This window comes from Neolamprologus multifasciatus, chromosome 23, assembly GCF_963576455.1.
Source record: "Neolamprologus multifasciatus chromosome 23, fNeoMul1.2, whole genome shotgun sequence".
Taxonomy (NCBI): domain Eukaryota; kingdom Metazoa; phylum Chordata; class Actinopteri; order Cichliformes; family Cichlidae; genus Neolamprologus; species Neolamprologus multifasciatus.
In genome coordinates, this window is record NC_140460.1 from 10,054,316 (window position 1) to 10,079,235 (window position 24,920).

Genomic DNA, 24,920 nt, shown 5'->3' on the forward strand with positions numbered 1-24,920 from the left:
AGTATTGAGTTGTATTTTTGTTATTGACCAAATACTTATTTTCCACCCTGATTTACGAATAAATTCTTTACAAATCCTACCATGTGAATTCATGGATTTTTTTTTCACATTCTGTCTCTCACAGTTGAAGTGTACCTCTGGTGCAAATTACTGACCTCTGTCATCATTTTAAGTGGGGGAACTTGCACAATCGGTGGCTGACTAAATACTTTTTTGCCCCACTGTATGTAAGAGAGCTAAAGGCTCTAAAGGTGTGCTTCGATGCTTGTGCAGCCAAAAAAGCATCTCACATTAATCAGCTGAAGAATTCAAAAGGCAGGATCTGCTGCTGTCAAAGTGTTCAGGAAAAAAAGATCACATCTGGCGTCGTCTCTGACCTAACTTTACAAACTACTTTGTAAGTCAAAGCTTTAAAGCATAATGAGCGTCCACAGAGAGGCAGTCAGCTGAAATTCATTTTTAGGTTTCTCAGCATGTGGAGCATAACTAAAAGCTCCTCATCATATCCTATTGCTTTCTCTGTCTTCTCTTGCCAGGCTTTGCACGTAATCTCTCTGAGGGGACTGACGCCAATTACACCGAGTATGTGGCCACTAGATGGTACCGGTCTCCGGAGCTCCTGCTCGGGTACGCCTGCTATTTTTTTTACGTTTTCCTTTTAAGCTCTGTCCAGTCACCACACTGACATAAATTCTTATTAGCTCTTATTATGCGTGGCCTCTCACCACCCTCTTAAATCTGCGGTCTCAGGGCTCCTTACGGGAAGGCGGTGGACATGTGGTCAGTGGGGTGCATCTTAGGAGAGCTGAGTGACGGGCAGCCGCTGTTCCCGGGAGAGAGTGAGATCGACCAGCTCTTTACCATCCAGAAAGTGCTGGGACCTCTGCCACCAGAGCAGATGAAGCTCTTCTATAACAACCCTCGCTTCCACGGGCTAAGGGTAACTTCAGGCCCCCCCCCCATACTCTGCTGACCCATCCCTCCATGCTGCTCTTATCACTGCTTTTCTTTCCTCTCTCTCTTTGCTGTCTCTTAAGGCCTCCTCCTCCTCTGTTTCTTCTTCCCTTATTTATTTTCTCTGTACACTCTCTTCTCCTTCTTCTTCTTTTTTTTCTGGCTGAGTTTGCTGTGCCGTGACTGACTGGATCACAATGACTCATCGTGTATCATGTATCCTGTATGCACTGTGAAGGAAGGCTGTGATAAGTCTTCTGTGGCAGGCTGGTGGTGCAGCAGACCTGGGTCGTCCTTCCCTTCGCCTCACTGCCCACAACCCAGGATTTAATTATTAGTTAGCAAACTCCCCCTCTGTGAATGCCTGGCAGTGAATACCCAGTGATAAGACCACTTCTTGATTAAGCTGCATAATAAGCGAAACGCTTTACGGTCTACACCTTGAATTTTCAGCTTCTATCTACCTCTTAAATACCCAAGTTGTTGTTCCTCAGTAAAATCCTTGCTCCAGTAAAGACAGGCACACGTTGGCCGTGTCTGTTTCTTAAAAAAAAAATAGCGCCTGCTATTGTTAGTACTCGCTCAAGGGGAAAAAAACCAAGCTCTACCTCCACATTTATGTGCTTGTTGTCGTTTAAATGAGATCCTGCAAACTTCGCTGATCCCTGCACATTATCACTCACAGTCAGATCATCCTATTAACACCACGAGAGGGGAGAAATAGTGTTTGATGGAAACACGCATGCTGTTTTTATTAAAATAAATCAGACCAGCAAGAAACCACACAACACTTTTGAGTGAACAGAGGACGCTTGATGGTTGTTTCATCACGTTTCCCACCTACGATGTGCTTTTCTGTAACACTCGGAAATGTGTGATGTAAAAAGAACAGCTTCTGGACTCTTTTTTTCCCCCCCTGCAAACAGCAAATTCAAAATATTCAGAGGAAAAATTCTATTAGAAATGAAAGGTTGACAATGGAGGATTTGCACGTGATTGAAATCACAAGTTGTGTATTTGGGCATTTCTAAAAGATTTCACCAAAGCATTGTCATGGTTACAGGGTTTTCCAATCAAGCTTAGAAAAAGATTTTTTCAATACCAAATCGGATTATACAGAGATACAAACAAACTTGTCACAGGAGACAACAAGTAAACGATGTTCGACAACAGCACCGATATTAAAATATAAGGTAACAAGGACTCACAAGATAGGGCTACAATTCCAGGAGTTTCTTTTTTATTGGGTAGCATTTAGGGAACCAAGAATGAGGCAGAGTGTGAATTGGTGAAGAAAACACTGGGTCATGTGCAGCCCTATGTACTGATAGCTTGTCAGCTACCTTTATTAGTAATAAGGTGAAGTAATTAGTGTCACTGTGGAGGATTTTTATCTTTCTTGACAACATTGCTTCGGTTCATTGAGGTTTACACGCATCCACTCTGTTAAGGTCCAGACACAGCACATGGCCTTTGATTGGACCGTTCCATTTCCATGAATCTTGCTTGGAATCGTGTTCCTGTTGTGTGACTCAGTTTGTGCAAGGCTTTAGCTGTGGGACAGATGGCCTCACATTTGACTCTAGAATGCTTTGGTATACAGAGGAGTTCATGTGCGACTCACTGACTGTAAGGTACCCAGGTCTTGTGGGTGCTAAACGAGCCCAAATCATCACCCCATCACCCCTTCACCATCATCATCATACGGGGCGATCATGGCTCAAGAGTTGGGCGTTCGTCTTGTAATCAGAAGGTTGCCGGTTCAAGCCCCGGTTCTGACAGTCTCTGTCATTGTGTCCTTGGGCAAGACACTTCACCTGTTGCCTACTGGTGGTAGTCAGAGGGCCCGGTAGCGTCAGTGTCTGGCAGCCTCGCCTCTGTCAGTGCGCCCCAGGGCAGCTGTGGCTACAATGTAGCTTGCCATCATCAATGGGTGGATGACTGGTTGTGTAAAGCGCTTTGGGGTCCTTAGGGACTAAGTAAAGCGCTATACAAATAGGCCATTTACCATGCCTGATAGTTTTTATGAGGTAGTGGTTTTCTGCAAACATGGTGCTGTGCATTTTAGCCAAACATATCGATTTTGTTCTCATCTGTCTAAAGGACATTGTTCCAGAAATCTTGTGCTCTCCGGCATGAAAACTTACTTCAGAAATAATCATATTTTAACTATATTTTAACTTTCATGTATTTAGACTCTTTACTGAAGTAAAGATGATAAAGACATTCAAGTAATAACGGGAAGGTTTAATTTAAAATACGATGAAGGTGTCTAAAATAAAAATATTTAATATGCAAGTGATCTTAGTGGGTTCTGATTAAATAATGCTGCACACCATAGTGTTGCAGCTGGAGATTAATTGAATTGAAATACTCCTGGGTGGCTGTATCTGTTATAACAGCATGATACGTTAGCAGTTTTATGTTTTAAAATATGCAATATAATAAATAAGTAAAGCTTTAAAATAAATAGGTTGGAGTACAAGGGACAATATGTATAGTGGTGTTGAAAATACAGGGGAGTAGAAGAAAGTATAGCATAAAAATACCTAAAAAAAACATCAGAACTGTACTTCAGTGAAGTACTTGTTACGTTACACCACTGGTCCTGTTTATACTTTGATCCCCTGCTGGATTAACAATACTCCAGTTCAGTGACACTGACAGGGGAGCAACAGGGGGGCAATCATTTTTCAGGGAGGGATGGTACGGCTCAACTATAATTCCATCCATACATCCATCCGTCTTCCTCTGATCCACTTCACACCTACAGTGAAGCCACTTTAGAGTCACCAGTTAATCTAAAACCCACACAGACAAGGATGAACATGCAACCGGCACACACAGAGGCCTCAGGCGGTCAGTGGATTCAAACCCAGAACCTGAGGCAGTACTGCTAACCGCTGCACCACTGTGCTGCCTACTAAAACCCCATGTATTTTAATCTAAGAAACAACCATAAGTCATATACCTTTGATTCCATTCATTCCATGATTTTGTCTCTGTCCATTAAAATGAAACCACCATAAAAATCAGAGGCTCTTCATGTTTTTTTGTAAGTGACCAAACTTACAAATTCAGCAAGGGTTCAAATAATTACTTCCCCCATTGTAAATAGAATTATTAACATTTGATATGATCAGGTCTCTAAAAGAGGAAGACACTTTAACCAAAGGATACTCTCATACTGACGATCGATCACTAAGGACATTTGATGCTGTTGTTTAGTAAAAGCGTCTTATTTTCCACTTATGTATGGTGGTTATCATCAAGATGGTTATCCACATGTGGGGCATAGAGCAACTGCTTGAAGTTGTGGACAAGTGGAACTATATACAGTATTTTCTTATTTATGACATGAAAGTTTTTTGACTGTACCATTATCCACTGTCTCTGCTAATGTTGCAGTTTCCTACTGTGAGTCACCCTCAAACCTTGGAGCGAAGATACCTGGGAATCATCGACGCAGCCCTGCTCGACCTGCTGAAGGTGAGGCGAGCTGAGCGACTTTAATGGTTTTATTCTTAACTTTTGTCTGTTTTCAGAGTATCGTGAAAACGTCCAGTTAACCACAATAATTTTCATAAACTAGACATCTGATAGTTGCATCATTATCACGGTGTTTACGTCATGACTGCACGGTGCCTCGTCCCTGCTTCGGCATCTCTCAGCTCATATCCTGGTTCCAGTGCTGTTATTGCTGTGTCTACACTGTAAACAGGAGCTCCATGTCAAGAATGTAGGCTGTGCTTGTGCTCTTGCGCTTTTCCCAGCAGATAATGACTCACAGCTAACATGATGATGATGATGCCATCTCAGGACTGACTTAAGCAAGGACAGGCGTCTCTCTAAGAACTAATCGGGCTTTCTTGTGTTGAGTTCAGATAAAATTTAATAATGTTTGTTTGCTAATTGTTAACGCAGAGCTGCACGGCTACCAAAGAGCTTCTGATGTTGACCCAAAATGTAGCTTCCACTGTATATTTGTGTTATTCAAAAACAAAGCTGCATCCAGATTTCAGTTTGAGTTTGTTCATACATTAAAGTGAGTTCAGAGAGACTATTGAACACATTATTTGGGTAAGACAAAGCAAATGTCACAAATCACATTTCACATCATTGTTTGGCTCGTTTGGTGACTGTGAGACACAATTAAATGCGGCAGCAGCTCGACTTTTATGATAATGGAGATGATTCATAGTAGCACGACTGTTTCGGTTTGTTTGAGAGGTCTGCATGTTCGGGGTGTCTTCAGCGCTCACGGGCTCCATCTGTGTGGTTTGTGGTTTAGAACATGCTGCTCCTGAACCCCACCGAGCGCTTTCTCACAGAGCAGAGTCTGAACCACCACGCCTTCCAGACCCTGCGGATGGTGGAGCGGCCTGGGCCACCCACACCCACACCTGTACGCTCCTCTAAGAGAAAACCTCACCACGGAGACAACACTACCCCCAGCAGGTCAGCAGTGAGCACTATATTTGGGGAAAGCTTGCCAGTGCAGATGTATTAATGGGTCGTTTCATGAACAAAATGCTGCCAGATGTTTTTAATCAGCAGCCACCATCCAGCAACATTTGACAGAATATTTCAGGATAATTCATATATTGTCTGTCTGGTTTAGTCTGTAATTATTCTGCATCTCAGTGCACTTTTGTTTCCTAAATTAGTAAACGCTTTACATATTGAAATAAAGACCTTGTTTTTGGAAACTTTTATTCACTTTATTTTTCTTTGCTGTTCATATTACCAAGACAACAGTGAATTAAGATTTTTATATCTAGTCTTTTGGGAGGTTTTGATGTACTTTATGCTACTCATATTCTTCCATCACCCTGTACTTACACCAAACCTCATCCAATAAATACAAATGAATAGCTGATGTTTTTAAAATTTCTATTGCAGTGTTTGGCCATGATAGTCACTGAGTGACAATATAATGTGACAGCATCAAGTGAGACTCTTTTAGCTGTATACTTAACCCTTTAAGACCTACCATAGAACCAAGTCCGTCAGAGCTTATATTATATTTTTATATGTTGTAGAGCCATTTTTGGGAGCATTTTAAGTTGATATACATCAATACAACCATTATAGCCCAAATTTTAATAATATATATGCATTAAGTGCATAGTAATTACATAAATTGCAAAAAAGTGCAATAAACTACAAAAAATTTGAAAATTGTTTTGGTTTTTTTAACATATATTTCTAGTTAGAGAAATTTAAGAGGCTTATCCCTCAAAACTGTAAATACAAAAAAGTTGCACAAAATAGTTTCCCACCACAGGAAATGTATTTTAAGTGCAGGAAAAACGAAAATTATTTATAATGCAAATTTGCAAAAAAACAGCATATGCATCAAAATAAACTATTTCCAGCAGTGCAATATGAGTCCTAAGCATCCCAGAAACGACACAGAAAGTCATAAAGTCAAACATAACTTTTAAAAACACCAGTATAGGCTCATAAGGCCCTGATGGTACAAAACTACATTTCCGCAAAATGACGTAACTTCCGGTTTCGGGCAGGTCATGGCGGACATGCAATAGTTCGTGCTGATGGATGTAGGAAGTGTTATACTATGTTTTTGTTTCTGCAAGTGCTTTTTATGCAGTTTTTGCAAAGCTATATGTGGAAGGAAACTGTTGACTTAGGACAAGCTGATGGCATGAGATGTAAGTACAACTCCTCCGGTTTCATACGCAAAAAAAATTATTGAGCTAGCTTACGTGGTTGCAGTGCTACCGGGATTTTAAAAAAGTTACGCAAAACGGAGCGTGCCCGCTCCGACCGGCTTTAAAGGGTTAACATCCACTCTACTTTACTAAAACATCCACTGTGTCAAACACCCTCACCACCAGGGATGAATCATCGACATACAGAAAAAAGCTCATAATAAACTGCAGGTTTCATGTCATTCATATGTATTGGGAAGAATAGGGGTCTTGCAATTGATCCCTGTGGAACACCTTTCCTTATTAAATGCAGTAAATGGTACCTTTGCTGCCACTGAGCTCATTATTACATGTTTTTGTCTCTGCTTTTCCTTAGGAGCCATGGGGGAAAGAGCTCAGGAAGCCACCGCTCCAGCAGCAGAGAGTGCTCCAGCTTACCCCGACATGAAGACCTCCACCCTAACAACGACAGCTTTCTCAACGGCAACATGTCTGCAGCCATCAACCTCAGCCCCACACTGCATCCTAAGAACTACCAGCCGCAGATCTTCAACCACTCCACCGCCTGCAGCATGGACCTGGCTAGCAGCAACCTGCCTCATCTGCTCAGCCCCGGCGAGACCAAGTCCAAGGGCGACTTTGAGATGAACTTGGGGTCCAAGGTGTCAGATGGCCCAGGGGCGAAGTACCTCAAATCCAACTTCCGCTCACAGCAGAACCGCCACTCTTTTGTAGAAGGGAAGACCAACACACTTCAGTCAGGGGACAAACACAGCCGACACAACTACATGGAGTCCCACAGCTCCACGCCATCCTCCTCTAAGTTTGCCTACCTGAACTTGTCCAAGAGCTATGGCACGCTTAGCGATGCAAAGTCAGTGGGGAACTTAAATGATGTGCATCTTTATGCAGATGAACCCACGTCTCGCTATTTTCCTTCCAGCTGCCTCGACCTCACAGCTCCGGGCAGCCCAGCGGCCCGCCGAGTGGAGAGGCTGGGACCTGGCACAGGTGGCCGAGGAAGCATGCGCTCAGAGAGAGAGAGCAACACTCTGGACTCCTCCTACAGGCGCTCCTCCACCCGCCATAAAACTTCAGAGGAGTCCAAGTCACCAGACTCCCTGGATCCCGGGGAGAGTGAAAGGAGCCATTCCCATTCTCTCTCTGCCCCACATGACCCTCTGTCTTATGGTCAGGGATACACCAGCCCCTTCTCCTCCCAGCAGAGGCCACACCGCCACTCCATGTACGTACGGAGGGATCACCAGAGGACGCACGGGGGAGACGAGGGACTGTTGGTCGGGCAGGGAATACCCACCAGAGCCAGCAGCCTCCAGCTCCTGTCCCCACAGCTGCAGCACCGCACACTGCCTCGCCACTCTGGGGGCTCCTCCAGAGAAGAAGACATGAGCAGGGTCAGTCCTCAGCCCACATCAAAACTCTCCAGCTTTAGGGAAAGCCTTCAGGATGTAATCATAACAAATGCCTACACCAGGTTTTGTTGGACGGCTCTGCCTCAGGCTCAGTTTGTCCAGTGACGCAGCCAGGACTTATTCTGGTGGCGTCTGAAAACATGGTGTGTGTTTAGGTTCTCAGCCAGATCTTGTGTCCCAGGTTTGTAATGAATTGGAAAGGCAGGATTAGCATAGCTGCAGCTTCATCTGTGAACATTTAAGGTGCTAAGAGTGTGGCTTTCCTTTTAGGACATGCAGTGAATCATGCTACCCGTATATTTATATATACTGTATACACACATATAGTATATATATACCGTGTGTGTATTTGTATGTGCTGCAATGCTGAGCTCACTTCATGCTTCATCATGTCTCCATTAACAGAACGAACAGGCACCCACTGAGGTCACCCACAGCAGACCTCCAATAAGGGACTCCACAAGGGACAACACCGCATCTTTTCACACACAGCGGAAAAAAAGCGAGGTCCGACATTCTGCCTGCACCCACCATTCCCCACCCACATCCAGTCTTCCGAGCGCGCGGATGTGGGTGGATACTGCTGTCATGAACTGCTCTCTCTTTCTCTTTTTTCTCTGTCTCTCCTGCATCAGATGCCTCTTCATTTTCTCTGTGTGCTTTGCTTCCCTCTAATGTGACTTCTTATGGTAGCGCAGTCGAGCTCGTCATCGCATCGCATTTCAGTTCTGGGCTACATTTATAGCCCGCACAGATGTTTTATTATAACGACCAATCATAAATCAATACGCCCCCACCTTATTTTTCTGTCCCTTCAGGTAAATAAAGGTATCGTTTCAGACAGAGAGGCATGCAAAGCAGGCAGCCTCGGAGATTTTATGTCATGAGTTTCTCTGTTGTGACTCAGGTTGGCTTATATCATGACCAGCAAACAGAAGATGGGGGTTCTTCCAAAGAGAACCGCAACATCTACAGCGAATCCATGCCAAGGCGGGTGGGCAGCTTCTACAGAGGTTGGTTTAATCAGGAGTGATATTTATGGCTGTGGCTTTCTCGCTTTCATTGCTGCAGTAAGGGGGGAAAGATTAACTCCAGACACATCACTGGAGGGAATATTATTTTTTACTAATCACTGATCAGCTGCTGCTATATAGAGAATTATTATATTATTGCAGATTCTCGAGATGTCTGCACTAAGTTAGAGAGAAATACAGCTGTTTCACTCAAAACTAAAAATAGCCGTCTTATCACCAGACTCGGTGATCTTCATCCTCTAATGTCTGTAGATTTCATGGCAGTTGATTAAAACGGTCGGGCAGTGGGCCCATTCAAAATCAAAAGCCTTACCTAAATTAAATTTGGCTGATCTTCAGTTCGAGGTCATCTTCGCGGGCATGTCCAGACAGCTGCTATTTTTAGCCCACTCTCTGGAAGTTCTGTTCTTACCGCTTCCACTGTGCACTCGGCTATTTCACCACACACCTCAAACTTGAGAAGAGAGCATAAAACTTGTGTTTCAAACAGACTGGAATTTCACACGGAAGATAACCGCTGGCGACGGGAGCTGGGTTTCCAGCGACGGCTAAGCAGTTTGCAGCCATTTCCACCAGATTTGCCTCTCTGTGATTTTGTCCACTTTCCAAAAAATTAAAATCAAGTTAAAGGATCACAGGTTTGACATGTTGGACGAGATTCAGCACACACTGCACAAGTACAAGGAGACAGAGATCTAAAAATAATAGCAGCACTGAAAATGATCTAGTGGTGCACAAGAGGATGATCAACAGGAGATTGATCAAAAGGAATCGTGTTTCATTCTTTTAAGCCCATCCTGGAACTTTTTACTCAAACCTAATTACAATATGTCAGGAAGCTGCTGAAAGCAGGCTTAAGAGTTTTGACAGTAATGCAGACTGACTGAGATAACTTATTAAAAGATGTGCTTGCCACTGTTTTGGAGTGCACAGTATGCTATAATGGAAAGAACATCTGATGCTAATGTGTTCAACTTCCTCTTTAAAGTAGTGTCCTTCGAGGCAGCAGCTATTTTAAGACCAAGCCATGTGTGGCTATTCAGACATGAGGACTGGCTCCATTGTATCACAATAGTGACATTTCAACTGGAGTATAATCTTGAGGAAGAAGGTGAAATTACAGTGAGCCAAACAGGGCGAAATGTAGTAGGTGGTGAGCACACTGTGTGCTAGCAAAGACTGCATGTACCACCGCTACGGTCAACTGGACGCTCTCCTTTAGATATCTCAGGGAGTCACTTCAGCTTTGGGATGATTTTGCGATTGTTGGGGACAAAAGTGTGATGCAGACTCTTCAAGCGTGTTTCTGAATGTGGTTGCCTTTGGGCACTGCAGAATCTTCCACTGAAAATTGAAGAGCGTCCCTTTGCGAAGCCTTAAGCTGAGCGTTATTGCCCTCCTGGTAATGTTACCCGGCTTAATCCTCCTAAAAGGGACCATGACTTGCAAAATTATTTTGTATTAGACAAAAATGGAATTTAGACCAAGCGCAGTAAAGATCCAAAGGGCTGTTTTTCCTCATAGACTTCGGTACGGCCAAACTTCTTTTTACAAGCAGAAAGGATGCAATAATAAGCACTTCTTTGCTTCACATTTATACAGTCTGTGGTCTGAACAGGACTTCGCCATAGTTGTTGCTAACCGTTGCTGCTCTATACACGTAACTCATTCACATACATATAATGTTACACCTGTGCGTGCCACTTTATTAGTATTAAAATGGAATAAGATCTCGTTTGCTGAAAATGAGTTAAACCATGTGGAAATTTGTGCATTGTTTGGCATTAGTCCATTTCCATAATACGAGGGACACAAAAACTCCATCAGGGTATTTTTAGATTCGCTTCTTTAGCATTTTTGGGGCGGCCAATGTTTGAAACTTTGAGTTTGACACACAATTACTTTAGTGTATGAATTTGCTTTAAAGTCTAACTTATGGAACTGCACAGGAGCCTTTGTGGGCGCCATTGTTGTTTGCACTGGTGTGTCAAGTTGTACTTGGAGAAAAATCTTGAGAAACGCTTTCAGTTCAATTCAATAAACTTTATTGATCCCGAAGGTTGGCCCCGAAGAAAATTGGGTTGCTTTTATTGAAAGGAAGAGGAAGGTCAAAGGAGAGAAAAGTAAAACATCTAATTGAAACAGAACGCCATCGATCGCATTAGCTAAATGCACAAGTTTGATACATTTGCAGTCTGTTACATTTTCAGTTCGCTGAGGTCTTTTGCGTGTGCCAATCAATTTCCGATGTTTACACGGCATGTTACAGCCAAGCCGACCTGTCACAGCTGTTAAAGTCTACATCACTGTTAGTTATGGTATAAATTTCTACATACTTGCAGCTCTTTTTTTTTATTATATTCCCTGTTGTTTGTTGTGTATCTTTGGAAATCTTGAGTTATGTTTTAATCTTAATTTATTTGTATTACCCGCCTAAACTTTAGATAGATGTTTGGGTCAGAGCTAGAATTATGACATCTAATGACCTGTGTTTATGTGTTTATTTCTCTGTATATTGGACGTAAATTAACCCATTTGTTGTGTTTGTTGAACAGTCCCGTCTCCCCGGCCAGACAACTCCTTCCACGACAGCCGGGGTCAGAGTCGGGGCTCGGGCTTGTCTGGCGACGGCGGCAGTTTGGCGAATCACTCCAAACGACAGCCGACGTTTGACCCCTGGTAATTATATCTTCTAACCACGACCGAAAATAGTTTCACACCAAAAGAACTGCAGCGTTTATTCTCTTCGCTGTCTGTGGCGCTGTCAGAACAGTATACCGTCAGATTTAATTTCACACCGGCCACATGACGTGGCATTTTTAACAGAAATTCTTACTGGGAGTTAAAAACTTTTTAGCCGAGACATCACGCTCATTACTCTTTGTTTTTATTTCAGGACTGGCCCAGATACTGTAGTCTTGAATGCCTCTGAGCCTTCCAAAGAAAAGGAGAAGCAGGGTTTCTTCAGAGCAATAAAGAAGAAAAAGAAGAAATCTCAGATGGTATGTTGTGTGTGAAGTACGTCTGAGGACTTACGCCCACATGTGGATGCAGTGTTTTCCCATCTATGAGCCTCATCGGCACCTTTACAGAAATATAAAACCATTTATTGTTGTTGTTGTTGTCATGTGCATCATGTTTACCTCTACCACCAGTCATGTGCCTCTGTAATTACAGATGGAAGTCCCTGCTGGAAGGCCTCCTGTCATCAAGAAATGTCTTTTCCCTCTGTTTAGCCCAAAGAATAACATAAAGCATAGTTCCTCTGTGAGAGTCCTCCCTGTAGTGTCCTCTCCCATGGTACATGCTGTTTTACACTATCCTACTCACCTCCTGCCTCTGTGTCACCCATCTAACATTGCATGCTTTAACAGCACTGATCAACACTGTTTTAATGTGTGATTTTTAAGCCTGGTTTTCCCGGTGGTGAGTTGAGTGAATGAATCAATAAACCAGCTGGATCCATCAATACGAGAAAAAAAAAAGCTCCCACTTTGAAGAAAAGCATGCACTTGACTGCAATCGGTTTAAAAGGATGGATCTGACGGGTCATTTTTGTGCTTTTGATCACTCACCAGTGATTTCAGCCATGGCCCTAACAGCATGTCTCTGCTTATGAGCTGAGGATGGACGAGAGCGCTCAGGCTTTAGCTGAGCACACACAGTTTCAGGAGTTTGTGTGCTTGTTTTCACAAAGCTTTACTGCTTACCGGCATCATGCAGAGGCATTTGATCAATTTCTCTATGTGCACCTAAAACCCATGACTTTATTACAGAGCAAAGATCAGAAAGTGATGGTGGAGCTACGATAGTACTTGCTTAATATAAAAGCGACCACATTTTGGCGTGTTAAACTAGCTGCCAGCTTTGTGGCAGTGGTGGTTCAGCATGAAACAGGTGTTTGAGGCTCTTTCTTCCCTTTGCGTTTCTATTTATAAGTGACAGTTTGCTCAGATTCGGGGAGGGGGGGGGGGGGGGGTTACATGCTGATGACAGAGCACAAATAAATGCAATCTGGCCAGGAGGAGGAATCAGGCAGTCAGACTTGGAGTCGGTGGAAAACGGCATTTACTGCTTGAAGAGGATATCATTTGAACTGCGTTTGAATTACGCTCAGAAAACATCTTTTATTTATCAGAAACGAGTGGAGTGTTCTCTTCTCTTCCTCAGATCAGCAAACACATTGGGGTTTGGCTTCTGATGCATGTTTTTTGTCCGTTTTCTTTTTATTTCTTTACTTCTTCACTGCACTGGAGATCAATAAGTAACAACGCAGGTTATCAGATGTAACTTCACATTTATGTCTGTGATGAATGAGCGCATGTAAAGGGTAACATGAAACACAGAAATCTGTTTACTGAAGACGCTCATTTCCAGCTCAGACTCTGATAAAGTAGCTTTTGCATGACTCACAGTTCAAAATAATCCTTATTTAAGTTGATTAGCTGTCTAAAAAGCACAATTTTAGCTCTCTTTTCCTTTCAGGTAACTTTCTACTGATTGGCTGCTACTCAAAAACAGAAGGTGCAGAGATTGCCTATTCTCTCTGACATCACGCAGAACCAGAGATAGAAAAAACTGTTAGAAATGAGTGCTTAGGCCAGTTTGAAACAATATAAATTAACTTCATAAATAACAGCATTTAGCAGATTATGTGAGTGTTTTATGTTGCCCTAAACATTGTGCACTGCTGTCCTAGTCATGAGTGTGAAATGTGTCTGATTGGATGAGTAAATTATACCTCCGTGCTCTGTGTCACAGGTTTCCAGTGAAGGCGTGGATACGGTCATCCAAAAGTCCTCCAGGTCTTCGAGTCACCAGAGCAACCGCCACAGGTCACGTGACAAGAGCAGAGACCGGGACCAAGATCGAGACAGGGACAAGGACTGGCCGCCTGAGAAACTGTCCGATTCACACTCTTCGGTGAGAGTTCTCCTCGTGCGCTGTTGTGAAGTGCTTGATTTAAACATTTATTCATGAGCTGCGTTTCATTACATACGCTCTTCCCGAGGAGAGCGCCAAAGAGAAATAAGAGCAGGTATCCTCGTCTAGAAGATCTAATCAATGCAAATCAGCGTCACCTGCTAACCAAGATGTCAGGGAGAGAAAAAACAGATGGCGAACACAAAGGGTGATTATTTCTTCTAGAAAAAATGCTCTTTTTCTCTCCTAAAGATTGAAATTTTGTATAAATGTTTCAAGAACTGAACTGTAACTGAGCCAAATAAGTTGCAGACCTTTAAATTTTACCAATTTTCCTGTCTGTCCAGGATGATTTAGTAATCAAATAAGCTGTGACTCAGATGTTGGTGTTTAATAAAAGCAAAGACACACCTTAATCCCTTCACTGCAGTAATCATAAGAGACTGTCTGACTGGACTGATCGTCCGTCATCGACGGGATTAAACCTGTGAGCGCAAGTTTTCTTTCCTCTGATATTTTGTGTTCTGTCGTGTCTTTCAGAGCCAACCGCTGAAGTCGCTGCGCAAGCTCCTGCACCTTTCCTCCTCATCCTCCAACCAGACCGCATCTTCTGACATGCGCTACCAGCCGCTGCCTAACTCAGCCTCTGCTCAAGGCGGTTTCACCGAGGGCCGGGGTCACTCAGGGGTCAGCACACCCCAGCTCAAGGCCCGACAGTCAGCGTACCCGCTGCCCGGACAGCTGGATTCCGGCTGGCACACGTCCGCCCTGGGCCGCCCCGAGGGCAACCCCTACCCGGAGCAAATGAGCATCAAAGGAGGCCAGAACGGGCACGGCTTCGGACGCCCGTCCAGATCTCGTATGCCAAATCTCAACGACCTGAAAGAGACAGCTCTGTGATCTCCAGCGCCCCACTGCTCTCACGCGTGTGTCAGACTCCTCTGTTACCACCTCCCTCCTGTAACACCTGCTCCACACACACACACACAAACACACACACCAAACCATCAGTTCAAACACTGCTTGCAAACAGGCCAAAAGCCTTTTTACGTCCAGATTTTTTTAAAGCTTCCATGTTTGATAGACTTTATATTAATACCTATGTAATTCTGATTATAATTTGTATTATAAAGTAAATATATTACAAATTCAGTGTATATATATATAAATGGATAGATAAAGTGTAGATTTTAAGTGTAAGTATTTTTGTTTCTATTAAATATAGAAATATAGTACATTTTACTGCGTAGTATTATTTAAGACTAATCTAAGGCATTCGAAGCAAATGCAGTTTTATCAGTTGTTACAATAGAGATTGGTAATGTCAGTATCTCGTGTTCATCTCGTCCAGGATTGTAATTCTGTGTCCAAGCTGTCTTGCCTATGGATGTGCTCTGTCAGACTGGTTACAGACGCTCAAATGTGCAACTGCGAACCAGTGCAGCCGTGTCGAAATCTAGCTATAACCTGTGCAGTTTCTCTGAGCTGAAATTGACAGTCTAAAAGCTTACGTTTTATTGCTCTTTTCCTTCTTTCTTTTTTCTGAAAAGATTTTAGGTTTTACGTCTTAAGTGCAGCCATTTTAGAAACTACGGTGCCATCAACTAACAGAAAGCCTAACCTACATCGCCCTCTGTGGGAGATATCGAAGCACTGCATTTCCTGTTTTCTGACTGAGATTGTCAGGCACATTTAGACTTTTCCATGCACTGTATGCGTAAATGACCATTTGCATAATATAAACCAATGTTACACAAATAGAGCAAACCTCACAGTTTAAAAAAAAAAGTGTATCTATACAAAGGAGATGCAGGAGCGTTAACGTGCCCTTACGGATGAATTATAACGTGTTCAAATGTTCTGCAATGCTTTGAGCAAACGTCAACAAACATCTGCAGCTGATAATGAAGGAAGTGGCTTTTCTCTGAAAACTACAGGATTCAATAAAAACTCTGTTGTTTGATTATTTTATTTTTTTAACTTCCAAGTGGTTCTGCTTGTTTGACCAGTTAAAAACATGTAGAAATGCACCCAAAAAAAAACATTTAAAGTTTAACTGCTGTAAATGTAGATTTCTTTATTTTTTAGAAGGTAGCAGCAGTTAGAGGAACACATAAGCCATTCTGGGTGTATGTGGTACAATGACTCCCAGCCTGTGAAAATAACCCAAGCACCACTGTTTCTCCTCCACCTGTTAGCTATTTAACTCCACACATTACAATATTTAAAACTGTCAATATCAGGGTAATGGAACAGCATCTCTTTTAGTAACCCTTTTAGCCAGACTGACTGACCAGATGTTTCTGCCATTCATACGTCCATTCACTTGATTTGTATACATTCAGTTTTTCTACCAAGCACATTTTCCTTAAATATCAATTATATGAGTAATTAAACCTTTGATTTTGTTCATTTCAGCTGCATTTTACTCCAAATTATTACTTCCTGTTTTTTGAGGGTAAATAATAATTTTGTTTTGAGTTTACACTTAGCTGTTTCAACTATTTATCCATTATTTTAATTACTTCCACCTAACCATCCATTTAAAAGTCCAGCTTTTTCAGCTAGTTTAATGTTTTCCAGCTGCTATTTTCCCATTTATTAAATACTTTAAGCTGAACTATTTTTCACATTTATCTATTTCTCTGTTTTCAACCATTATTCCACTATTAGCCGTTCCAGCTGTTAGTTGAACGTCATCAGCCGTTATATTTTTTATTTTTTTGCAACAGTTTCTTTTCTTCTTCTCTTTCTTTTTTAATTGAAGCTAAAATATGCTCATCCCAGCCAATTATCGATGTACTCTGGCCTTTTCTTTCTTTAGCCATTTCTCCATCGCCCCCCTGTTTTCTGACCGAGGTCGGCTTTCCTTTAACATTAACCGTTCGCCCATTTCTTTCCACAGCTGTAGTATTTCTTTCAGCTGCAGCATCCTCGCCCTGGTTGGGAATCACTGTACTGCTGTATTTTTAACTGTTTGCACACACTGAACCACTTGGGATATGCTTTGGAGAAATCTCAAAATGGAAAGGCAGCGGGGGGCAGAATCTGTACTGTAACGTTGTTTTTCTGTTGCAAATAAAGTGCCATGAGAGTAGCTTGGCAGAAATAAATCCTAACCTTTTTAATGTTGCACTTTGAAGAGACTACGTGGCTCAGCAATATTGCTCTGTAAATTCTTCCTCACTTTCATGTTCGTGTGCGCAGTGTGTGAATATTGAAAGACGAGGGAGGGGGGGCGGCCCGCCAGCTCCTACTGTAACGCGCTGAGCCCAGACATGACCGTGTCGTATTGTGTGTGGTGCATCTGTAAGGACTGTGCACACTCTGTACTTGACACGATACGTTTCTCTCTTTGGATTATTGTTTCGCTGAAGGAGCACCGTGTATTATATTAATACTGATGTGTGACTACTTGTTTGGTAATATTTATAACAGAGGATGTTTATCAACTGTTTAAATGAAATCGATTATTAAGTTTGTGCTTTTATTACAGACACAAATTAGTAGCATAGTCAGTGTTTATCTGCTTTTTTTTTCCCAACAGAGCATTTACATGACAGCATAAACTCACAGATGAATGCTTAACAGTTTTAGATTATTCATGTTTACATATGTAACAGTAAATCTCAAATAAAACAAGCCCGTTTGATTTGACTCTGAACATGTAGAAGCTTTTTTATTTCCTGACGCAGTTAATAACTGCTTTATTGAAGGTGACAAATTTCAATTTGAGCTGGAACAGTTTGGTGGAAACTTTAATACAGACAAATAATCCATCAAAGGACACCAGAGATGTCCACCTGCCCAGAGAACTGTGAGCCTCACCAAATGGGGACAGACTAGACTTGTATCAAAGGATCTTACAGTGTTAGACAAATATTCCCCTTTTGGCAAGTGACAGGGTTGGCAGGGGAATGATGGTCAGTGAGGTAAGAAACACTTCAGGTGCATTTGTTCATGCACATCAGCAGCTCCATCCTCATGGCAATGCGGGTGTGCCAGCCCAGCGGCAGCAGGCGTATATAACGAGCCACAATAGGCGGGCGCAGCAGGTTTTGTACCGTGGAAGAGCGATCGGAGTTTCCGTAGAAGACCTAAACAAAAAGAAAGTACACAGCATTTCAACACGCAGGGTGCTCATTTTGTATCATTTACACACACAATAATCAGAAAAGGCTCATGAAGAGGACCTTCTATGATTACTTCCACCTCCATAGTTTTATTCTTTGAATAGCTTTGCATGATTTCACAGTTCAAAGTACTGTAATCCTTATTTATATTAACACTCAGTTCATCTACTATATGAATCAAGCAATTTTAGCTCCCTTTGACTCAACTTTACTCTGATTAGCTGCTCATCATTAACCAGAAGCTTTGATTTGCACAGCTGTGTGCATGATGTGACCATATTAGTATCCTATATTTTTGACAGCTAAAGGCCAAGCCAAATAAACTCGGCAGCAGCTATGTGTGAACTACTAAATCATTCACGAGGACTTAAAGAATAATAGGTCCACATAAAATTACAATATAACAGCCTCTTAGTTGGATATATTTAAACACTTTAGTGTGTACTGATTGGTGTAGGCCAGAGATTTCAAACTCATTTTAAATTGCGAGCTTTATGCGGCTCACTTCGATCATAAATCAAATCAAATCAAAATGTATTTATATAGCACATTTAAAAACAACAGTTTTGATCAAAGTGCTTCACAAATTAGGAAATAAAAATAAGACAAACACAACGCAAGACGAGACAAACATAGAAAGCAACCAAATGATAATCAAACTATCTTACATCAAAGCCGGAGTAAAAAGATGGGTCTTTAAACGACATTTAAAAGACTGAACAGTCTCAGAAGAGCGAATGGCAAAAGGGCGGTTGTTCCACAGTCTAGGAGCTGCAATAGCAAAGGCACGATCGCCTCTGGTTTTCAACCTAGACTTAGGTTGCATTAAGAGCATCTGGTTAGAAGATCTTAGTGCTTTTATAGGATTATACAAATGAATAAGTTCTGTTAAATAGCTAGGGGCAGTGTTATTTAAGATTTTATAAGTGAGGTGGACCGATGAAATGCCCTTCTCTGTCAATGTAAAGATGTTTAGCTGCACATGCAAACCCTGAGATTATTGCAATTTAATAATAATAATGATGGATTGCATTTATATAGCGCTTTTCAAGGCACCCAAAGCGCTTTACAATTCCACTATTTATTCACTCACTGGTGGAGGCAGCTACAGTTGTAGCCACAGCTGCCCTGGGGCAGACTGACAGAAGCGAGGCTGCCATATCGCGCCATCGGCCCCTCTGGCCAACACCAGTAGGCGGTAGGTGAAGTATCTTGCCCAAGGACACAATGACCAGGGATCAGAACCGGCAACCTTCCGGTTACAGATGAGCTTCCCAACCCCCTGAGCCACTGTCGCCCCCATAATAGATCTCAGTTTTTCCAAATTACAAAGAAAGAATACTAAAGTAAATGAAAGTGTAGATTTTGGGGGTAATTTAAATGGTACAAAAGCCCACAGGACTCAGTTATTATGACGCTTTCATATGTGACTCCTGTTTAGTGTACCTACCCTGTTATTTCCAGTCTGGTCTTTGTAGTAGATCCAGTTAAGAGTTTCTAAAGTGCGGTACTGGATGCTGTATTTAGTGATCCACTCATCGGCGTCGCAGCGGCCCTGGGTGAGGACACCAGACACCACGCTCACCTCCTTCAGGTCAATCTGGATCCACTGGTACTGATCGTTGAATTTGGACAGCCATGCGCACCTAACAAAGATTCACATTCCCAGTTATTTGTTTATCTGGGGTGCGCTGTGTGACACGAACTGGAGACTGGGTGGCCTCGACTCACCCAAAGCCCTGGTTGTTAAGGCGAGCCTTGTTCGGGATCCAGGAGGAGTACCAGCCGGTGTACTGGTCCTGACTGGAGCAGCTGATTTGGTCTGAGGTCACAGATCCAGATTCAAATCCCAGCGGTCTGTGGTACGGACATTCTGTGAAAGGAAACATTTCCAGGTTACTATGGCATTAAATATGATATATGAAATATGAATTCCTGAAAATAAACACTTAGTAAACTTTCTAAACACTTCCAGTGAGCTGCGATGGAGCGATTGGTTCATTTTTGTGTTAAAAATGACTTAATGCCATTTGATGTTTTGAAGCAGAGCACAGGGTAGATTTAACTGAGCACAAACATTACACGTTCACATGGTAGCAACTTGTCAAGTAAAGTGTTGACTGTTCTGTTCTGTATGGGGTGGTCATGATGCTATACTATCTGCCTTTTGCTTAGGGGAGCAGTGAGTAACAGGTACCAACAACCTTACTGACATTGTGCAAGCACAACAAAATTACTGTTGTGCTAAGGTCACCAAATAACAAAAAAAATATGAAAAGTATAAAATGTTAGAAATATGAAATATCAAAATATTGGATTAACATTATCAAAAAACAACAAGACTGTATATTTGCAGAAAACCAAATCAGCACAAAGATGTCACACCAGCTGTCAGCACTGTTGTGGAGATTTGATGAAATAGACTTGTTTTGCAGCCACAGGACCAGGAAACCTTGCAGTCATCGAGTCGACCGTGAGCTCTTCTGTATATCAAAGTATTCTGGGGGCAGATGTGAGGCCACGTGCCCCGCAGTTAAAACTTGCGCAAGACTGGGTCATGAGGCAGGGCAATGATTAAAGCCCAGCAGCATCTCTATCAAGGAATCAAGGTGCTGCCGAGGCCGAGTCAAAGTCCAGACCTCAGCCTCACTTTAATGCTTTACACCTTAACCTCAACGAAATCAAGGAATGCCGTGAAGAAGCGTGCGACAAAATCCCTCCACAGTGATATGACAGAATAATAAAGTCATATGGAAAACAATTATTTCAAGTCGTTGCTGCATAATGCTTCTGCGATTTCACAATAAATAATGACACGGTGGAATATGTCATGTGTCCTCATTCATCTGATGTATTATTTACCCAATGTTTAATACCAGGTAAGGACCAGATGATTTTCCCAGTTGGTAAAATCAAAGAAGTGAATCAGGGTTTACTTTCTTTTTTCCATGATGGTTTTCAGGCCCCTCTTCTGTGGAACCAGCTTCCAGTTTGGATTCGGGAGACAGACACTATCTCTACTTTTAAGATTAGGCTTAAAACTTTCCTTTTTGCTAAAGCATATAGTTAGGGCTGGACCAGGTGACCCTGAATCCTCCCTTAGTTATGCTGCAATAGACGTAGGCTGCCGGGGGATTCCCATGATGCATTGAGTTTTTCCTTTCCAGTCACCTTTCTCACTCGCTATGTATTAATAGACTTCTCTGCATTGAATCATATCTGTTATTAACCTCTGTCTCTCTTCCACAGCATGTCTTTTATGCTGTCTTTCTTCTCTCACCCCAACCGGTCGCAGCAGATGGCCGCCCCTCCCTGAGCCTGGTTCTGCTGGAGGTTTCTTCCTGTTAAAAGGGAGTTTTTCCTTCCCACTGTCGCCAAAGTGCTTGCTCATAGGGGGTCATATGATTGTTGGGTTTTTCTCTGTATCTATGAAGCGCCTTGAGGCAACTTTTGTTGTGATTTGGCGCTATATAAATAAAATTGAATTGAATTGAATTGAATAAATTGACTTCAGGTAATAAAAATATATCAGTTACATCAGATGAAAATTACTCCCTCTCACCCCTTACTGGATTGGTTTGAATCTGCCAGAAAAGCAGATGATAGAAGTGATAGAAGAGCTGCCTGAAATGAAATGTTTATTCCATTTTAAAGACATTAAAAACGCAGCAAAGTATCTTATTCCAGCTTTTCCTCGTGTAATAGTCCAACTTTGCTAATCAGAACTCTTGCATGATGAGGTAGAAGAAGATGATCGGGGCATTTTCTGATGTGTGCTTCCTTTGCTAGTATCATAGGTGAAGGTCATGGCCTATTTGGGCTCCCTAATCTGTTCGTCACATTCCAGCACAGGTAATGAGATTATCTGAAAAGCATTTGCCTGTGCAAGCTTCTTCCTCACAGCTGTTCATTTCTTAACCTTCGGTGCAAGCCTCTTTCATCTTACAGGCTGAAAAACTGCAAGATCAGAGAGGTGATTGTGCACCGCTGCAGCGTGAAAGCACATGAGGACACAGCCAGCCACCATCAGCTGTTTGATCCATCACAGATGTTAAATAAAGATCCACAGGACATAACTCTGCCCACCATTCATCTTCACATGCGTGACTTTCTCCTGCAAGTTAGTGTCCTTCGTATAAAGGGGATCCCATTAATCACTTTTTAAAACCTAAAAAAGGGCATCCAGCATGAGTGTAAGTGAAACAGACAGAGGACTACACAGGTGGAGTCCTCACCTGGCATGCAGTTCAGCAGGTGACTTTGAGATGGTGGCGGCGTTGGCAGCGAGGTCGGGGGAACAGGTGGGATGACAGCAGGGATGCGTGCAGATTCGCAGTCACAGGTGCAGGCTTTCGCTTTTGTGTTCCAGGTTTCGATCACCTGCTGGTCCTCCTCCTGCAGGTCCGGCTCCTGGATGACCTCCTCCTCCTCCTGGAGATCACACAGGGTGGAATGAATCGAGAGTTTGCTCTCAGAGTTTAAGACTTTTAAACCACATTTTAGACCTTTTTGAGACTCTTTCTTACCTCCTCTGAGTGAACAGTGACAAGGGCTATACACCCCATCGACAGAAGCATGAAATGTAAGAGCAGATGATAGAATAAAATGTGTAAGAAAAAAAGAAAATGACCTAAAAGAAGCACCATGTCAAATAATCTTATGAATTATTGGATTGCATCTGAGGATTGCATGAAGGACACACCAAGGAAAAGCTTTTTACCCTCTTTATAATTTCATATGCAGCAGCAGCATTTTTGTGTAGTACTGCTCACTGCTGTTTTAATAACTTGTGGGACCATTAGCATTATCATAAAGGCACAATAACTGTTGCGATTATTTTAAGGCAGGATCAGCTGCACAGTGACTTACCCTGAGAGAGAAGCAGGAGGAAAAGCACAGCAGCTCGACAAGCAGGCATCTTCATCTTTCCTCTTCAGCTGTGCTGAAATGAGATGTGTATGATACCCACTGCAAGTGGATGGGATTACTGTAATCCACAGGCCTGCAATGGCCTTACCTAATGCTCCTTATTGGCCCTTAGACACCTCCCTCAGGTGCTCTTGCACTGAATGTCATCACCTCATCTATAAAAAGACCTAAGACTAAGACCACCAGGTACCGGAACAGCTTCTTCCCCACAGCTGTCAGACTCCTGAACTCTGCCTCCTGACATCTGACCCACATTAAACTCATGGACTGGACATACACACACCCACACCAAGGTCACTAAGGTCATTTATGGTCCTATTATACATCACACATTTGTGTTTATCATAAATATACTTTTTTATTTATCTGTGCCGGATAAAGGCTGCTTTAGGTAAGCCACACAGAGACCAGTACCAGCGAATTAGTATTCAGTTTGGGTACAAACAAATATGATCAAATAGGCCTGAAAGCAGCAGGTTTGTCTATGACAAAAAAATCACTTTAAATTCAAAGAAATCAGAAATAGTTACAAACATTTTAACATCAATTTAATATGTTTGACTTACACTGGGATGGATCACAGTTACCTACAATTGCCATCATCCATAAAACTCACAATCTACAAGTTTAATAATTTGTTTTAAACGGCTACTGTAAATATAGGCGGAGATTTTAATTTTGTAAGTTTAAGAGTTACTTATTGCAATTCAGAGTTATCCCAGCATGAAGAGATGGGATGTAATCTCACATCTGCTTGTTTTTGTCAGTTATCTGGCTGATAATTGTAATTTATAACATGACAAGTTGCCCCAAGGTGCCGGAAATCTTATAAAAGCTGGTTGTTTAAATGTGGGTCAAAAAGATGACCGTGGCAGATGTTGCAAGTTGATTGTTCCAAAAGTCTTATTTCTAGAATATTGAAGCTTTGCAGTGACTTTAATCCATTCAAATCCCCAATCAGTGCTGGCTGTCCAAGTACAATAGACACACTAGAGTTCCAGTTAGGAAACCACAACAGTTTCCCCACCAAGTAAGCACAAAGTATTCTGTTTTGAGAACTTAATTTTCTATCCAGATGTTCATTTTGCCCTTTAAAAGGGCCATCAGGCTGCTGAACACTTCATAGACACCTCACCTCCACTACTGGAACTTCAACGTTATGCACTCCATACTGTACATTAATGCCACTGTTTTGCACATGTCCAACTGCCAACCTCTGTATATTTTTATATATTTTATTTTATTGCTTACTCTATTTAATTTGTAAAATATGTATACACACACACGTAGAAAAACATATTTAGTATACACATCCAGTAATGCATATACTATTATATATTGTACATATGTTTATTAGTCTCAGATTTAGCCATTCTTATATTTTGCTTGTTTTATGTTATTGTATTTTTGCACAACTCTGTTGCTTGTGAAGCTCGCACACAAGAATTTCACTCGCATGTACTGTACCAGCGTACCTGCACATGTGATGTGACAATAAAAGTGATTTGATTTGATTTGATTAAAAAGTTTGCAATCCTGCACCTCTACCATTAAAATGTCTTGGAGAGCTTTGTTTATAACACCTTTAAGACCAGATCCTCAGGTGACACACACACCTGCTTTTAATTAAGATCCATTTCCATCCTTTCATCATCATTTTTATGTCATTTACCGATTTTACAGTATGTTTTTGTAAGTGTTGGCCTAGATGTTTTTTAGGTTTCGCATATATCATATTCTACAGCACATGAAAGTTAGCTATTGGCTAAACTTGATACACTGTATCCTTACTCTTATGAGAATACTTCTGTGTGTTTTAACTGACAAATAAATAAAAAA

The 24,920-nt window shown here is 42.0% G+C and overlaps 2 protein-coding genes across 9 annotated transcripts in view; one reads left to right on the plus strand and one right to left on the minus strand.

Annotated features, from left to right (window-relative positions):
* Positions 1-15,985, plus strand: part of LOC146491042 (cyclin-dependent kinase-like 5) — a 51,650-nt gene extending 35,665 nt beyond the window's left edge. For 4 of the 7 annotated variants that reach the window (XM_085151710.1, XM_085151712.1, XM_085151711.1 and 1 more), the window contains 12 exons: positions 537-627; positions 751-940; positions 4,363-4,443; positions 5,246-5,412; positions 7,006-8,044; positions 8,468-8,569; positions 8,970-9,075; positions 11,652-11,775; positions 11,993-12,098; positions 12,274-12,396; positions 13,858-14,019; positions 14,560-15,985. In XM_085151710.1, the coding sequence (XP_085007836.1) occupies positions 537-627; positions 751-940; positions 4,363-4,443; positions 5,246-5,412; positions 7,006-8,044; positions 8,468-8,569; positions 8,970-9,075; positions 11,652-11,775; positions 11,993-12,098; positions 12,274-12,396; positions 13,858-14,019; positions 14,560-14,919 (2,651 nt within the window). In that variant the 3' untranslated portion in view covers positions 14,920-15,985. The other 3 variants (XM_085151714.1, XM_085151715.1, XM_085151716.1) reach the window with 3 other exon arrangements.
* A 1,504-nt stretch (positions 15,986-17,489) lies between these two features.
* Positions 17,490-23,136, minus strand: LOC146491043 (retinoschisin-like). 2 transcript variants are annotated; one of them, XM_085151764.1, is made up of 6 exons: positions 23,022-23,136; positions 22,679-22,704; positions 22,388-22,580; positions 19,884-20,025; positions 19,603-19,798; positions 17,490-18,116 (listed from the first exon to the last, which is right to left on the minus strand). In XM_085151764.1, the coding sequence occupies exons 1-6, from the start codon at positions 23,074-23,076 to the stop codon at positions 17,964-17,966; spliced, it is 765 nt and encodes a 254-aa protein (XP_085007890.1). In that variant the 5' UTR covers positions 23,077-23,136; the 3' UTR covers positions 17,490-17,963. The 2 variants fall into 2 exon arrangements, with proteins under 2 accessions (XP_085007890.1, XP_085007889.1); XM_085151763.1 differs by having other exon boundaries at positions 22,388-22,583; positions 23,022-23,134.
* Between the last annotated feature and the right edge of the window lie 1,784 nt (positions 23,137-24,920).

Excerpts from the sequence above, each read along its gene's own strand:
- LOC146491043 (XM_085151763.1), bottom strand. The coding sequence starts at position 23,076 with ATGAAGATGCCTGCTTGTCGAGCTGCTGTGCTTTTCCTCCTGCTTCTC. Across the intron at positions 22,584-22,678 it reads TCACTGTTCACTCAGAGGAG|GAGGAGGAGGAGGTCATCCA; the intron begins GTAAGAAAGAGT and ends TGTGATCTCCAG. Across the intron at positions 18,117-19,602 it reads ACCAGACTGGAAATAACAGG|GTCTTCTACGGAAACTCCGA; the intron begins GTAGGTACACTA and ends CTTTTTGTTTAG.